General features: G+C 42.0%; 1 protein-coding gene across 1 annotated transcript in view; it reads left to right on the top strand.

Moving 5' to 3' along the window:
• Positions 1-11,732: 11,732 nt before the first annotated feature.
• LOC122535344 overlaps positions 11,733-18,093 on the top strand; it is a gene marked incomplete at its 3' end in the record, with an annotated part of 90,760 nt that continues 84,399 nt past the window's right edge. The window contains exon 1 of the mRNA XM_043666816.1: positions 11,733-13,562. Coding sequence (XP_043522751.1) covers positions 13,430-13,562 — 133 coding nt within the window. The remainder of the gene's footprint in view (positions 13,563-18,093) is intronic.

The raw sequence follows: 18,093 nt of genomic DNA, 5'->3' as shown, positions 1-18,093 counted from the left end.
CGCGGCTTTGCGGCCGCGGAAGACGCGTTCTCACGCGTGGAATCACGAATTTTCCACGTCCGCGCGAGATGAAACATCGACCGACGGTCGTTCGATTAAAGGAATTAACGCGGAACGCACTGACAAACGGCTAACTACCCGAAAACAACCGATTTTGCGTCGCGTTCGTTCTCGATTCGTTTTCAAATTCGCGCCATTATTCCTCGTTCCGCTGAAAGCACGGGATTCTTCTGCGTTGCACTTTTTTTTTTTTTCTTTAACGATCGATACAACTCGAGGAACGATCGAGAATTGAAACAGGGGGATTGTCTTACAATTATGAGCATGATTGCGCACGATGTGTATATGGTGGAAAGAAGAGTTTGTCCGTGGCTGTCACAGATGAATTTTACACCTTCGACTTGATGGAGCTATTTCTAATGAGTCGATCTCGAATTTCAAGGTCTAATTTTTTTTTTTTATGTTGTATTCTACTCATCACGAAGGAACCATAGGTCTCAACCTAATAGTTCTTTCGAAAAATGGCTAGAAAGTTCTTAGTTACTTAATACTCTAAACGCGTGGGTGCTAACAGCGACTTTATGTTTCTGGACATGTGGATGTAATGTAAGTTAGTTTTATAATTTGATTATTTAGACTCACACTGACGCTACGACTATGATAAATCAAATTTTAGTGAAATACGAAGTTTAAGTTCAAATTAGTCTAACGGAAATTACGTAAAATAGACATCTACGCGTCCAGAACCATAAAGTCGCTGTTAGCACCCACGCGTTCGCAGTGTTAAGTGATTAAGAAACTTTATCGCCATTTTTCAAAAGAACTATCTCGGAAAAGTTTTAGCCTTCGTGATAAGTAGAACACAATGCGAAAACCTTGAATTTCAAACTTTTCTTCCCACCCTGTACATACATACGTGTTTACGAGAATGCTCGAGAACGCGAAGTACGCGTCATCTGTTACAATTACGTGGATGTTTATGCAAATTTATATTTTTATGAATACCGCTAAAAAAAAAAAAAAAAGAAACGAAACGAAACAAAATGGCGAAATGTTCGTTTTAATTAATGCTTTACACACACATTTTTGGACATTACGCGCGTTCTCTGCGTAGATTTTCAACATCTTCGAACTCGCCACAGAATACGCACAGTGTTTAAATAAATTTCTACCATTCTTCTTCAGTTTCACTGAAGCCAGAGTGCTTTGCAATTGTTGCACATTTATCGTTGCGAATTGGAATTAGCGTGGAATTAGAGAAAGAGAGAGTATCGAGAACACTCTGTGAAAAAGGTGGGAAATTTTGCTGCGAGAATCGAAGCGGTACGTAAGAGTAAGTAAATACGAATGAAAGAAGGAAGAAAAAGGAAGAAAATAAAGGGAGATTCTGTTCGATAAAGAATACAGGGGAACGTTGAGTTTATTTATTTTCGTGTAAAATGCAACAAAGTCCGCGATGAAAGAAGTTGAAAGCGTTTGAGAACAACGAGGAGAAATGCTCGGGGAACGGTTGATTATTTGATTGTGAATTTAAATGTCAGTTCCGAGGGTTCCCTTGGTCCAAAGAACCTTCTCACGCAGATAATCTTCTCTTTTGTTGTATTAAAATTTATTCCAAAACGAATGCGATATCATTGTTTGTTACGACAAAACGGACGTTGATACACGTGTATGAATTCGATTAGTTATTGTATAATACGGGGATTATGAAAAATAACAGGACAACAGAGAGAGAAAGAGAGACGTTACAGGTGCTGGCTTTGATATTTGCGTACAATAAATGTTTTTCCCCTCGAAAAGAATCCAGCGCGTACACGGATGTACGCCGAACAAACGAAGCTTTATTAATTCTTTTGCAATGTTGCTCTTTTCGTAACGAAACGAAACGAAACGAAACGAAACGAAACGAAACGGGACGTTGCTCGTCCGTGTCCTACATGTCGCGAAAATTTCATCCCCGGCGCCGATAATAAATCAATCGCGGTATCTGTCGCGGTATCGACGTCAAACGCTCGCGAGATAAATGTAAAAATATTTGTAAATTCATATCGAGTGTGCACATATGCGCGCGCGGCGCGTGACCAGTTTTGGAATTTTAATCGCGCAACGACGTCGCGTTCACGCTCTCAACGTTGATTTACATTGATCCTGATCGTTCGAGGCTCGTGGTTCCAAGAGAGAGAGAGAGAGAGAGAGAGAAACTTTTCGCTTTCGTCTCGAATCTCTCCCCGAAGATGCTTTCCCAATATCTGGCGGAGAGAAACTCGTTACAAGCGGAGGAACAAGCTTTCTCGAATTACCGGAGAAACTACAGTTCAATTTTTCTCTCTACTTCCACCCACCTCCCACCCTGTCTCCACCTGATCGCCATCCAACACTCTACAGACACCCACCAACCCCACTACGCTCCTTCTCACTCGACCAACGAAACAACGTAACAGTTGGCTCGACCGCGGCCGGATAGAGAAAAATAATTCGCAAGGGTTGAGGGGGAGTAACACAGATTGATCTGTCCCGCGTGGTCCATTACGCCGCCAGCATGACGCTCCACCGAATTAGACAAGGTCATCTCCGTGTCCTCCGGCGAGGGACGAGCTTCTCGGGACAGTGTCACGGGTCACCGGGATCATCTTGGACATGGAACGGGAGGTGGTGGGTGGTGGAGAAAGAGAAAGAGAGAGAGAGAGAGAGAGAGAGACGATTTGTAAAATGACTGCGACTTACTTCGACTTACTACGCTCCCTCTTTCGAACCGATCGTCGGGTGTTCGCTCGTTCCGATCGAACACCGTGATAACCGTCGGCCGACGGAAGTGGCGGTGGGGGGAGAGGGGGGGGGGGTGAAAAACCAGTGGTTCGAGGAGAGAAATCGTTTCCACCGGGGACATTCTCGTCGCTGCTCGAGGGAGAGAATCCTCGGATCGAGTTTGACGAACAGAAAAGGTTGAAAGGCAGGTCGCTGCATTTTACGAGAAAGAGAGAGTTACTGCGGCTCGATAGTTTTCGAATACACAATAGTGGTTTAATTGTTTTGTTTTCTGCAACTCTCTCTCTCTCTCTCTCTCTCTCTTTCTCTCTTTCTTTCTCTTTCTCTTTCTGTCAAACACAACTGAAGGAAGATGAAATTCAAATTGAATCACTGCGAGAGATAAAAATTCGAATGATACAGCGTTTCGTAATATTTCGTCTTTGATGTTACCTGTTGTTGATTAACAAACGATGTGAAAGGATATTGAAAAATTGATGAAAACGAGTGTAACGAGCACGATGAATGTCGATTTGTAAAGGAACGCGAACGATCGTTTTCCCATTGTCCCATCGGGAACACTAATTTCACCGACGACGTGAAATTGTAAATTTCGAAAATTTGAACGTACGAAAACCCGCGGGAAATATCTCGCCTTTTATCCGCCGACGTCACGCTGCTGCGTTTCAAAGGCAAGAGGCGAAGAGCACCGGGTAATTGCGAAATGATACATTTCGAAGATAAGTTTGGCAAAGTCTGGGAACTGTTACGGTGGTAGTTCCGATTTGATAAGGAGCGTAGAATTAATCGTTCCGCTTTGTGCATGCGAAACAACCAGGCAAGGTGGGAGGCGGAGAAGGACTCGTTCGACGTCTGCTGCAGTTCTATTTGCATTTGTAAGTATTTCTTTCGCCTCATTTGCCGACTTGCAAATTTGAACTGGGGAAGTTCGCGCTGCCGAGCGATCGACAAACAACTCCGTACGCTCGTTTCACGTGCCGAGAAGACAGAAACGAGGCACGCTGTTTCGAAGCGTGCGAAATCTTTCCATAATCGGTAATTGAAAATAACTATACGAGAATTGCACAGCTGTCACAATTTTTTTTTCTTTTTTCTTTTTAAGTCGACTAGCTTTTATAGATTTATGTTTTATCAAGTATTATCAGAAAGTTAGGTGGAAATTTCAAAGTTTTGTGCGTTCGTGTATAGGATGGGCCAGAAATCATTCCCTAAGTAAAATAAATCCGCAAGTATAATTCTTTTTTTTTTTGTTATATACGTTACATTTTGTTATTTATGATTTTGAAGAAATAATTTTTAAAATTATTCACAATGAAAATTTGTTTGAACTTAAATATAATTTGAAATCGATGAAATTAGTCTCTTCTTATAGTTTGATGTTTTGTTCAAAAAAGAAATACTTTTGGTTCGCTCTGTAGAATGGAGGGTCAGTCTTCTCGATTAGGTTATTTTGATGTGTCCTTAATCGAGCATAATTCAATATAATTCTTCCTTTTTAATCCGCTAGATGAAGTTTCTTGGTAGATTTTCATTTACTACGTTGTGGATCTTTGTTCGTTTTAACGTTGTCTATAGTCGGTTCCATTCGTCCTTGATGTTGATTTTCGCACAGTGTATAAGTTCTTGACATGCCAATTTATCGATTCTTAGCCCTCCAAGATCTCCTTGCGTGAATTTCTTCTGTCACTACTAACCGTCTGACCAATGCGCGTCTGTACTACTTGCAACGTTCAGATACTGCACGAAAACGTTTTCACGGGAAGTTTCGTTTAATTCTCACGAGATCCCAACGAAAGTGCAAGATGTACTTTGTGTACACAGCACAAATTCGGTTCCGACCAAAATCATTTGTCTTTAATTCGCAGTTTAACCCCTTCGGGGACGAATTTTTAACACAATTTCATTTTATATTTTATAAAACGTTCCTGAGAGAACTCTGAGGTAACAAAATCAATAAAATAGAATCCATTCAGTCGAGCTATGAAAACACGCTCTTGTCTCGAAACCTCTCGGTATTTTAATATTCAGTATTAAATAACTGTTTATAACGAATCGCGGATCGTGAATATGCACGAAGCCTCGAAACAATTGTGGTTTCCTTCATCGTAACGTCAGAAATGCATTTCGACGTAAAGTGATTCAGTGTTAGGTGTCCTGATCACTATTTTGTTTCTTTTTTTCTTTAAGAATAATTTCCGCGACACGCACCCATTGTCGCGTTTCCCATTGGCGTTGCATCGGACCTAATTGACAGTTTTATTACCCTAATTATCATCGCCATCGCGATCCATTAATTAATTATTAATTTCCAGCGGGCATTGTCTTTCGGGAAGGGGCGACGGCCATTTACTTTCGGACCCTGTTGCAACATTACGAACGCGGCTTATTAACTGTCGTTCGCGACGCAAGCAACGGCCATCCACGTGGCAATTCGAGAAACAATACGATAATAAGCGAACAGTATCAGCAGGTTACAGTATCAGCTCGTAAAACACTCGTTACTCGTTGCTTCGAAGATCTGTACTCACTTTTGCACGCGACAAGTTGTTATCAACTAGAATTTTCTGTTTCAACTCTTTGATTTATAATATCGAGTTACGTTCGATGGCACGAAAGACGGTTTCGAAATTTGAAATGGAAACTGAATTTGAATTTTCAATTATCAATTCGTTCAAACTGAAGTTCGATAAATACAAACTATGTGTAATTAGGTTTCAACGCTTCACGATGAAACAACTAACATTTACTGAAGAAAATTGTCAAGGCAGAGGGTTTCAGATTGTATTGTATTGACATTCGCCGTTCGACAGAGAGAGAGAGAGAGTTCACGTTCACAGAAGCTCGATTATGCGAAATAATTAATGGCCCTCCTCGCGGGGGCGATGTCCGAGCAAGTTTTCCAGTTGTACGTTGGTATTTGAGAAGCCTCTTAAGCTACGGAGGAATTCGAGAGGCTATGAATGTTTGACGAGAGTCACCGGCAAAGGGAACTTCATTTCCCATTTAATCGTTAGCCGCAGTGGGCCACGCTGTCTCGAATTTTGATTTAAAATTTAATTTATATAAATCACGGCACGCACACCGAATATAAAATTCCACTTTAATTCCTAGAATTCTTCCTCTCCAGCGCCGTATGGTTATTTCATTTTCTGCTTTATACTGTTTATTTACATTTTCTTACCGCGTCGTTCTCGCGGCTCGTCGAAATAACGCGATCGCGTTATTCGAAACGAATTCCAACGTTCAGCGAAATATTACATCCCCTCTATATATTATAATAAATACTTTGTACTTACGTTGCGAAACGCGACGTTTGTTTACAATGTCGACGAACTCGTATCGAAATACGAAACGAAGCGCATCGCCCGCTGCAAAAATAAAGCAGAAACTCGAGACAACCGACAAATGTGTATTCATTTGTGCAAACATGTTGTCAAGTTTCGTCGCTGGCGCGACTTGTCTGCGCAGTCGTATTGATTTCGTTTTTCTTCCCTCTCATTTCCTTGCCCCGAAAGAGTCGTGTCAAAAATAAGCAAGACCCGTCTCGTATTAAGGGGTGAGGACAATTTGAAATTTTCAAAAAATCGATTTTTTTTTTGTTTTAAATGGTAGTTTGAGGTCTTAGAAATAAGATACGAAAGGTTCTAACCTTTAAAACAACTTATTCTGGGGTAGATAATAAATGGGGTTATAATATATATAATATAATATAATATATATAGTATATAATATATAATATAATATATATAATATATAATATATAAATAACTGGGGTTATAATAATAAATCCGCGGATACAAAATAATTGAATTTGTATCACTTTACAACTTTAAGCAGTATTATAAAGTGTAAATCGTCTGATTCAAATATTACTTCTGGCGAATCGAATATTGGGGGACTTGGATTCAATTTAGTTGTGAATTGTAAGAACTATGAGCCGCGATGTCTAAGTAAAAAAAAAAATAAGTAAAGGATACGTATGAAAAATGACGTTCTGAAACTTTCAACGCGTTTTTCTCGAAACTAGGTTTTTAGAAACGGTGTGCAAGATATCTCGGAATCTAACGAACCGATTACCGTGAAACTTGGTACGTATCTTTAGTGTAACATCTACTAGGGATTGACGATCGAACATTTTTTAATTTTTAACAATTTCGAAAAATATAAACCCAAAAACGTAGAAATTATTAGCACAAATTGGACACATCAAAGACAAATAGCTGCTATTTTCATAATTTTCACGAAAATGAAAATGTTGGATCGTCAATCTCTAGAGAATATTGTTCACTTTTGAACTTTCTTTGCCCTTTCGTTGCAGCTAATCCTGTTTTACTGGAATCATGCACACCGATGGACAATATAAAAAAAAGTTACGTAAAAGGATGCTGTTAAAAGGTTAAACAAGAGCTCTCTCTCTTTTTCTTTTTTGATGTCGCCATTTATAGTTCATAATGTGTTCAAATAAACCACGAAAGCTCATGTCAATCAAATATGTACTTTTGTTTCACCAGCACTCCAAAGTATTCGTAACTTTTAGGCCCGTCAAACTGCCCTGCCCCCTTAAAGAAAGGCAGCTAAATGTATGATGGAGTCGATAGGAAAACGCGCGAGCACGCACGTGCATACATACTTGCGAGAGTTCTTGCGGCAGCGAGCCGGGAAACGACTTAATTTATGTATAATCGTTGATTTTAAATTCAATACGGGAGCTACCCTCCATCCTTCTCTCTCTCTCTCTCTCTCTCTCTCTCTCTCTCTCTCTCTCTCCACCATGCGACGAACAATTCTCCACGCTGATGAATATTAATCGGCAGTTTAATCGATATTCCTTCGTCTTCGGCCGCTCGTGGAATATTGTTTTCTATTTTCCACGTTCTACGACCAGCCTCTGCCGTGTAAGGCGCAAGGTACTTTGCACGTGGACGAGCAAGGAAACGCGACCACCGGGAATAAAAGATCCCCCGCGAGAGGCTCGAGAACGAGAATGATTCTTTCATGCGGCGTTAGACGGCACGTTTTAGTCGCTTTCGTCGCTTGAATATTGAAACTCTAATACGCAGCGTATTTACGAGATCGGCCTGTTTGATTCTACAAATTTCCCGAATCGAAAATCCAGAGATAGGCAGAGAGAGAGAGAGAGAGAATTGAAAGGTCAAATATTGAGACGGAAGACTCGAGGAGGTATTAATACACCGGGGTTATGCCCGGTAACTCCACAAAGATCCACTAAATCTTCACGAGGCTCGCGTTCGTTAAAGTTTACCCTCGTTCAATAATCAACTTCTACCTTAATCTCTTCGTAATTCCTCGTAATACGAGGCGGCACGTGCTGCACGAGCATCCCCTCCCACGGAAACGCTACAAATATATTAATTTGTTCGCAGGCGTGGCGCAAGATGCGGCGGAAAACAGCACTGAAAACCAAAATTCGATGAAACTTTGCGCAACGTTTCTATAAACAATAATTCGCAGTTTAACCTCATCCTCTTCGATGGATGAATTTTCAACTCAATTTTATTTTATATTTTATATAAAACGTGTTGTAACAATTGGGATTTATTTTCTGGCTGGCGATAAGGATTGCGCGGGTTTTTGTTCTTTTTTCTTTTTGCGACAGTTTTGGGAATGGACATTTTTTTTTCTTTTTGTGACAGTTTTGGGAATGGACTTTTTTTTTTCTTTTTCTGACAGTTTTGGGAATGGACTTTTTATTAACTGTCCACGTATGCGGTCAAAGGCGTGAAGAGGTTAGGTTTAAATTAAATTTAATATTAAAACAAAAAACTACATATTTTTAAATGCGACAAACATTTAATTTCTAAATATATATTTATTTTCTTTATTTTACAAAAAAAATGATATATCTATATATATTATTTTTTTATATATGTTATATATTATATATATATATATTATTTTTATTATATATATATATATATATATATATATATATATATATATATATTTAAATCATTTACTTTAGAGATAATTAAAATTATTAAAATGATGCAATAGGTACAAAATAAATTTTACTTTAAAATTACTAGGTTAGGTTACGTCAGGTTCAATGGATACAGAGAATTGAAGTTGGCGCGCAATGACTCGAACGACGTACGAAATATACGCAAAAGCGAGAGCGTTAGTCGCGCGGATCCGCGAACAGCAACGCGTGTTCCGCAATGTTTAACCCGGTTACCCGCCGCTTGAAGCTGGCCAAAGCTCTCTCTTTTCCTACGAGTGTTCCACGCCTTTCGCTCATTCCCTCCCCCCTCCCCTTTTTACTTCTTTTCTCCTCTCTCTCCCAATCTCTTTCTTTCCCCGGAAATTCCACCGGCAGGAAAGGCGGTTAATGCCGTTCCTTTGAAAAGACTGCAGCGCCAGGGAATTTTTCAATTAGCTTCGTTCAGTGGCCGCTGGATAACTGGATGACAAAGTGGCCGAGCGTTTCGTTGTTCAGTCAGTTTCCCTCATCGGCGATAAACATTGAAAATACTTTTCCCATCGTCGCGAAACTCGAAAAAAGAATTACGCCACGCTCGAACGTTACACCCTGTATTCGAGCGTTGACTGCGAAATTTACCTCGATGTGCTACGAACTCTCTGACTTGTAATTTGCTCGATCGATTAATCACGAGACGAAAACTGACGAAATTAATTACCATCGAAATGGAAACATTGGAAGGGAGAGCGGGAGGAGGAGGGGGATGCAAATCATCTTAAAACAAGCGAAACCGTTTTCGATCGGATAGGTTGGAACGTCCAAGTGGCAAATGAAGGGGAAATATAATATAATGTATTGGGGGGAGGGGGGTGGGGGTGGGGGGCATTTGTCGTGCTACGTGCAGACCGACGACCGCGTAGCCCATTAAAAATTCAATCTACACAATGGCAGTTTTCCGATTTCGCGTTATGAATAATCGACGATTCGACTGCGCGTTGGTCAAACGGGGGGGGGGGGGGGGGGAGACACCTATAACCGGTGTGCCCGGGTTATCTGATACACGTTCTATTACAGATTATCGACTTGGTGCGCCTACGTGACTTGATTAATCGGCCGGCCTGTATATTTAATTCCTTGGCGCGTAATCGATAGTGATTCGCGTCACCGGCATCGGGGGACAATTATCCGTGAAGCAATACTCGACCGTACGTGCTATGAATTGCCGAGCTGACGGCCTATTTGAATAGAACGGGCTCTGCCGATCTCTCTGTCCCAAGGAGATCGTTGCCCACCGCTGGAACGTGAGACAGACCAAATGAGCTCCGTGATCTCGAAATTGAAAACGAGCTTCCGCCCACTCTTATGCGTGTTCAGATTCCTCGGGCTCTTTCGAGGAAAAAGTTCGTTAGATCGTGAAAAACGAGGGACGAGGGTCGCAACGATCGGTTCCGAGAACTCGTGCGAGTTCTCTCCCGCTCCTGTCGACATTTCTTTTTCTTTTTTCTTTTTTTTTTTTTTTTTTCCTTTTTCGTCGACGAAGTATTCCTTTTCTTTTTGTCAAATCGATACCCTTTCGTTTCGTGGCGTTTCCGAACGATTTGTTTCTCGAAATTTGAATTTTGCCAATTTTTCTTCGAGTCGCTAAATAATCATCCTCCGTTCACGTCAAACGAAATTTCTTCATCAGTTTCCAATGAAATGAAAAGCATCTTGAATAAATGGAATTTCGCATCGTTTAATTGTAATTATTTTTGTTTGTGGTGTTTTTTTGGGGGGATTAAATTTCGTAACGATTTGTTTTATTCTTCTTTAAAAATGACCACCGTTTGAAATGAAATTCCTTCACTAAGTCTCAGTGAATTGAAATAAAGTGAGTTTAATAAATAGAATTTTATGTTATTTGTATGTGTCATTTCTTAGAAGATCAATTTCGAAACGATGTACATTTCATTCAAATTGTACCGATCCCCCTTGGTATATTATTTTCAACGTCAAATGAAATTCCTTGATTAATTTCCAACGAAATTGGAAAATATTTTCAACAAGTAGAATTTCAAATTATTTAATTAAACATGATTCTACGTAGCGTTTTTTTTTTTTGAAAGATCAATTTCGAAATGATATACATTTCATCTGTATCGTCCACCAATCTTCCTTAGAATCGCTGAATAATAAAATACCCTTCGTTCGAACGTCGAATTATTAATTGAAAAATATCTTTAATAAACAGAATTTTGTGTTATTCAACTGTGTTGTATCATTTAATTAATTGCACGCGTGATATGTTATTAATTCTGCGTGTACAGTCGATCGACTGAATAATAAAAGATCTTGTTTATTAAACCTACATTTAATTTCGTTGAAAATCAACAAAGGACTTTCATTATTAACCGAACAAGTGCTCCTGGCGCTTCGAAAAATTTGAATCTTTAATTCCTTCCTCTCAACATTTTCGACGAAAGATTTCTCAAATCGGTTCGTCGATTTTTGCATCGATCTTACGTTCCGCGAGACATCGATCGGAATCAGAATCGTCTCGTCTCGTCTCGTCTCGTCTTATCTCGTCTCGCCGCGTCGCGTCGCGGACTGCGGAGCAGAGTCGATTCTCGAATTTATTTGCCGCATTAATTGGTTTGTCGATCAGCCGGGTGCGGCGCGTAGCACGTGTCTGAACGCGGAGCGGGCTCGCCGCTGGTGGGAGATATGTGCGTGTGTATCGTAGATTCGCGATCGACGACACGGATGGGGGACACGGACCCGAGACACAGAGGAAGAGAAAGAAAGCGCGTTCGAGCGAAACAAGAAACACGCGGCCGACGGGAGAGATCGGTAAGGAGATGGGGCATGCTGGGGAATAGGGGTGAACGAAGGGCGAGGTAAGGAGAAAGGGTGGAAGGGTTGGATGGGGTGGGAGGGAGGGAGGGTGGGAGGAAGGGAGCGCGCACCGCCGAGAGGGCACGACGATCTAGAGTGGAGGAGCATGCGCGGGTGGGAGTGGCACCTTATTCGTCGTGCAGCTCCCGCCAAGGCTTTCTGTCAACTACGAACTCTCGTACGGAAAAGGTACCCGTCTGTGTCAACGTGTCGCGCCGCGCGTCGTGCATCCGCGCACCGATATATCTTCGTCGTGCGATCGACGACCTTGCGGAGAGAGACTCGCCGCAACTCGGCGAGGTGTGAACACCACATTTTCTTTTCGCATTTGCATTTCTTTTTTTCTCTTTCTGTCTGTCTGTCTGTCTGTCTGTCTCTCTCTCTCTGTGTCGCGCGCGTGTGCGTGTACGTGAGATTTTTTTGGATGTAATCGGATGTAATCGGATGGAATTTGTTGACGAGTGTTTGCAGCGCGAGTCGCCGAGTGATCGAGGGATACCGGTTCGATACGGATACCAGCACCCAACGAGGATTACGGGCAGAAAGTGTGCCGGATGGATGGTGTTGGATCGCGTCGATCGATCTGCTAGTCTAGCCGCTCGCGACAATGAAGCGTATCGCGGGATAGGCGTTGTCACGTGGTGTACGACCAAGTGTCACGTGGCTGTGTCGCGTTTGAACGCGTTTCAGGACGAACCTTCGTCGAACTGAAGAAGCTGGCTACATGGAAATTACGGAATAAAAGAATCTCTGAAAGTTGTCCCTATTGAGAACTGACGCACGTTGATCCAAGAGTGAAACGGTTGGCCAGCAACGTTTGTCTTTGAGGCGGACGGCGAATAATTAATCAGGATACTAATTAGCCGGCGCCGCGAGAGAAGAGAAGGGACGCGAAGCGGCTCATCGGAGCTGGCTGGCTGGCTCGCGACGGATTTGCTGATTAAACTCGCCACCGGACGACCCGAAGACGGTATGAAATCCGGATGAAAGGGCGGGCTAATGAGACCGGGGAGACGCCTCGAGAGCTTCTCGTAAGAACGCGATACTGGAGGGATCGGCTCGCAGCCACGGAACTACCGGCGAGATTGGCAATTTCCATCGGGAGTGGATAGAAAGAAAGAAAGAAAGAAAAGAGAGAGAGAAAGAGAGAAAAAAGGAAAAAGATGTGGGTCACTTGAGCTGTATAGAGCTTGTCGTCCAACAACAAGTCGACTCGATTTCGATCTCGCAGTTTAAGAACTGTTTTCCCTCTCGATACTTACGTAGCTGCTTTCATCGCGAAAGCAACGGCGAGATCTGCAAGTTGCAAAGTGCGTCGAACTGTGGCTCGAGGATCGAGTAAAGTAAACTTTTACACGTTTTCAATTCCCGAGGATCGATCCGGCGCGGAAAGATCAAAGTGCCGAGTAGATCTGGCTTCGAGCAGTGGAGGAATACGCGCGGTGGAAATTGGTTAGCTAGCGTTCCGTTAGCTTGCGATCCGAACGATCCGAAACGGTCCCCGCCCATCGAGCGAATTGCCGCACTCCTCGGATAGAATCCGAGATCTTGGTAGTCTTTGAAATTCCAGGAGGCGAGAGAAGAGAGAGAGAGAGAGAGAGAGAGAGAGGCAAGATCTCCCGGAGAATAAAAGGGAGGGGCGAGGAATCGAGTAAGGTGGAAACTCGCCAAGTGGCGGAGAAGGTGTGTTGCCTGGATCATCATCGGCGGCTATATACCACCAGGTGTTCGGGATCCGGGTTGGATTAACAGTCGTTGGGTGCAAATTACACGGCGTGTGTGAGTGGTCTCCCCTCGGGGGAACGATCGGTCCGCGCGGCGACGTTTCTCTCAGATGTCGAGCAAACGATGAAGCACTCGAGGCGAGCGAGTGGCTCGAGTGCCACTTCGATCGCGAGCGATTCCTGCTCCAGGTGCGAGGGGATGTGTCTGACGAAAATGCGGCTCGCGCTACTCTTCCTCTGCTCTCTATTCGGATCAGGTGAGAAAACGTTTCTTCTTCTACCGTTCGACTATTCGTCAGTGATCGTGCAATAATCGCCCGTTGCCCCTCTCACGTAAACTTTAAACTTTAATGGAGGAGGGCGGGATCGTCGAGTGCTATTTAAAAAATCGTGTTCGATGGCGCTTCATTGGTGTAACGGCGAAGAATACCAGGTGATAAAAGTAGTCTATTTAGCTTGTGGCTAGGTAGCTCTTGGTTTAGGTTTAATTGGAAAGAAAGTAATTAAAAAGAGGAAACTTTGTGAAACTATTTCGTATTTCAAATGAATTCTACACCTTTGATTTGATGGAGAGAATCTGCAAAATTGACCTTGAAATTCAAGGTTAAGAGTGTTTTTCTTTTATTTGCTTTGTATTCCACTCATCACGAGGGTGGAAAAACTTTTCCATGGAATAGTTCTTTTGAAACATGGCGAAAAAGTTTCTTAACACTGCGAACGCGTGAGTTCTAACAGCGACTTTATGATTCTGGAAACGTGGATGCCTATTTTACGTAATTTTCGTATTAGATTTCACTGACGTTTCATTTGTCATCAGTGAAATAATAATCAAATGATAACACTTAATGTTATTCGAAATGTAAACATTACATCCACACGTCCAGAAGCATAAAGTCGCTGTTAGGACGCACGTTGATTGAGAAACTTTGCCATTTTTCAAAAGAACTATTAGATTGCGACTTGTGGTACCTTCGTTACAATATGAAGAAAAAAAAACAAAAATTTGACCTTGAAATTCAAAGCCAAGATTAATTTTGCAACAGATTCTTTCCATCCTGCACATCGAGGATCGCGATCAAACTATTCGACACGAATTAATCTGAATAGTGTGGTGCATGGCACTGACTTCAAACGTGGTTAAAATTTAAAATTTCGCACTGAAGATAAACAATGAGAGATAGTGTTGAAATAGGACGACTAAATTTTTGCCACTCTCGATTTGTTGCTCGAAAGTGAAGCTGTTCAACGTTCTCGCAGTGTTTTTGGAATTTCGACGATCGGATAAACGTTTCAGACGATTGTCGAAAACACGCAGAGCGAGTGAATTTTCCCGTCCGTCTCGATTTCTCCGAGTTTCCTCGTACTTCAATCGCAGTTCCAGGGTTAATCCCGAACTGGAAGGTCGACGAAACGCGTACGTGACGTTTCATTGTGTTTTGCGTCAAATGTGAAGCGTTAATACAACAGGAAATGGCTAAAGCAGTACAATGCTATTCATAAGTCGGCGAACGTGTGTACTATATGCATGAACGTAGTATGTATATACACTTAGAGGGCGGGGGAGGTGAATGAACGTTGTAGCTCGGAAATGAGACTTGTTAACTTGCTAACTGATAACCCGTTGCAAAGAGTTGCAAGCTCCTTCCTCGCAAATAATCTCGCATTTTTTCCGAGGATAGTTGCTCGAGGTGCAAACACTAGAAACTAGACAATCGTCGCACGTAGCGACAGTTCTTTGTACATTTTCCTGGCAAAAATTGAAAAATTCGGCAACGATCCTCCTCGAAACTGGAAGGTTGCTGTTTAATTTCGATCGTTCGTTTCGCACGAAGGAGCGGCAAAAGAGAAAGAGAGAGAGAAGCTGATAGAAATTAAAAGGACAAATTCATCGGCGAAGGGGCGTAAATTTCCGTTTTCTCCTTAACGCTTTAATCTCTGATTCCCGACCGGGAAATTTAATCTTCGCCCGGGATAATTGAAACTTTTTCACGGGTTTTCGCCCGCTGTTTACGCATCTGACCGGGCATCAGCCCGAACCCATGGTTGGTAAATTGAATCGCGTTTTTCGTTCAGACTTGGGCTTTGAGGCGCTTAATTGCCACGACGTTATTCGACCAGCTTCTAGGAATATAGCTGGCTGACCGCTGCGCGCTCCACTCGCAACGAAATACTCCTCTCGTCCTCTCTCTCTCTCTCTCTTTCTCTCTTTCCCTCTCTCCCTCCTTTCCTCTCGCGAGCTTTTGCCGCGGCGCTTTTCCGCCGCGTACCGGGAAATTCGTTCATTTGGGGGAGTGACTGGCAACCGAGAGGGATGAAAGTTATTAACGAATGTAGGCACAGGGATGATTCACAGGACAAGATTCTTCCATTTGGCCGGGGTCATCTGTCGGACTCTATAGAGTAGTAGTTTTTAACTATACCTAGGCCAGGTCAAGGTGTTACGTTTGCCCCTCCCTTTTTTCTTGTATCCGACTATTGCCGATTTTTTTTTCCTTTTTTTCTTTCCCGCTGTTCGAAAAGTTTCGAAAGGTTGTTTTTCAAACAGTTGACACGCGCACTGGCGAAGTTGATAGAAATTGACAATTATCAATGCGCCGACCCGAAAGTTCATCGGGTCCATTAACGTTTGCCGACGCGTATCGTTGGAATTTAATTAAATATACAGGCAGAGTGAAATTTCGACGTCGAAATTGACACAGATTCCGTCACTCGGAGGTTCATCGCGATAACATCGATATTAAGGGCGCGCCCGCTAATAATTCCAGGACGATATTTCCAGGATCGTGAGTTCTCTCGTTGTTTTGGCGAACGATCGAAAACTCCCTGCTTCCCACACACTCCCTCCAACGCGTTTTGTACACGTGGATATTTTTTGCCGAATGTTTACTTGCGAATGTATATTTTAAATATTTTCATGAATCGTGCCTGCAAAGCGTATCTCTCGAAGCGACGTATGAATGTTGCAAAACGTGGGCATTTTTGACTTGTACGTAGTATGTTTTCTCCGATACAAATTTTGCACTACCCTTTGCAATTAATCCTTTTGTCACGTTCACCCTCTCACGGATAAAATTCACTTTGCGAGTGGCTGTCGTTTAGTTATTTCTAAAATTAAAATTCCACGCAAGAAACATTTTGGTTCATCGTTCGAGTCATAAATAGTTGGACGTTGTTACTCACTTGCAAATTGTAATAATTGTTGTACGAAAACTACCCCGATAAGCGAATCTACATTTCTGTATATAAATACTTTTAAACAAGTATTGCTATGTTAATTTTATGCCGTTCTATGTCACTTTTGGTTCAAGTATCATTGCACGTCATTTCATGTTTCATTTCTCGTTCAGGTATTCTACTTGCAATAAAGTGTTGATTTCGGCATAACCAAATTACTTTCATTGGCTTGAAGAAGCAAATTTGTAGACACGATTTGCGTGAGTGCGGTTTCCAAAGAGTTAGAAACTCGTGGAACAACGTTGTTTCAGTCCAATTGTTAAAACGTATCGTTGCCACTTTCAAAATCGTTCATCTTTGTATAACGATGCTTTAAAACACTCCGTTATGTAACACAAACTCGAGCAACACGCTACTAGGAACTAGGAAAATTGTGAACGCGGTGATTACGGCGAAACTTTTCCAATCCGCGTCGTTCGACGCGAACGTTTCGCCAGACGCTGGCGAAACAGCCCGTTGAAAATCGTGGCCAAGCCTTTAAAAGTGTCCTCGCGACACAGCCAGCCTGGTTTTCAACCAAATTTTAGTCGCGGCAAAAGCCGCGTTTTCAGTAATTTTTATTCGCGACGAGCGACAAACGCGAGCATGCAAAAATACCGAATAGCGAATGCTGGCTGATAGCGCGAGCGGCTAGATCGGAATCTGCCAGCGTAATGAATATCTCGACCGACTGAAAATGTTTTTTAATATATCTCGATCGAACGATATTCGTTGTTCGGCGTGCAATTTCGATACTCGCTGGGACGATGTTTGCTCTGCGTATCGTAAAAATCAAACATCATTTGTTTGAAATCGTAGCCAGCGGGCTCGGAAATCCCGCGAATTGCGTGGCGTTTCCGTTTTTCGCGATCGAAGTGTTTCGAAAGCAGGACGAATATTGACTGTGAAAACAGTTGCTGCAACTCGAAACGAACTTATTAACCCTTTTATTACTGTGACCCATATACATGTATGCGGCATCTATTGACGTATTTTGGAAAAATCATTAAAAATACACTTTTGGACGTACGTAACACTAGAACAACCAAAGTTGTCAAAATAACCAATTTGTAATTTTTGTTAGAAATTCTGTCGATACGAAACGGCGCATTTTTTGAGAGATTTAAATGATTTTTCGGAAAATGTATAAACGAAAACTCGTGCAAGTTATTGTCTATTTTTTCACTTTAACGTCTCTGGTGGAAATTTTACGCTTCGGTCGTCGGTAGTTTTGGTGAAAATACACTTTAGCCAACAAGACGAGCTTCTTCTATTCGACAGTGGAATATTTGCACGATAAGAAATTATCGCGATAAAAGTATCTTTCTTAATCTATTGAAATTTGGAAAAGACCAGCCATAGCTGTAATTGTTAATTTCTTAAAAATTTTAAATTTGAAAAATTAGGTCTTATTAGGTTAAGTCAGGTGAAGTTTGAAGAATTAAAGTTTGTTTAAAAAAAAAACATTCCAGGCCCTTGTCAAAGTGTTACCAGGAAATGTAAGAAACATGCTATTTCGAAACGGAATTGGCAGACTCGGAAAATGATTCGATCAACGTGTATACTTTTATAGGG

Source organism: Frieseomelitta varia, unplaced genomic scaffold (assembly GCF_011392965.1).
Source record: "Frieseomelitta varia isolate USP_RPSP 00005682 unplaced genomic scaffold, Fvar_1.2 scaffold_704, whole genome shotgun sequence".
Classification (NCBI taxonomy): Eukaryota; Metazoa; Arthropoda; class Insecta; order Hymenoptera; family Apidae; genus Frieseomelitta; species Frieseomelitta varia.
The sequence above is the reverse complement of the archived record's forward strand: the minus strand, read 5'-3'. Positions and strand labels throughout refer to the sequence as shown.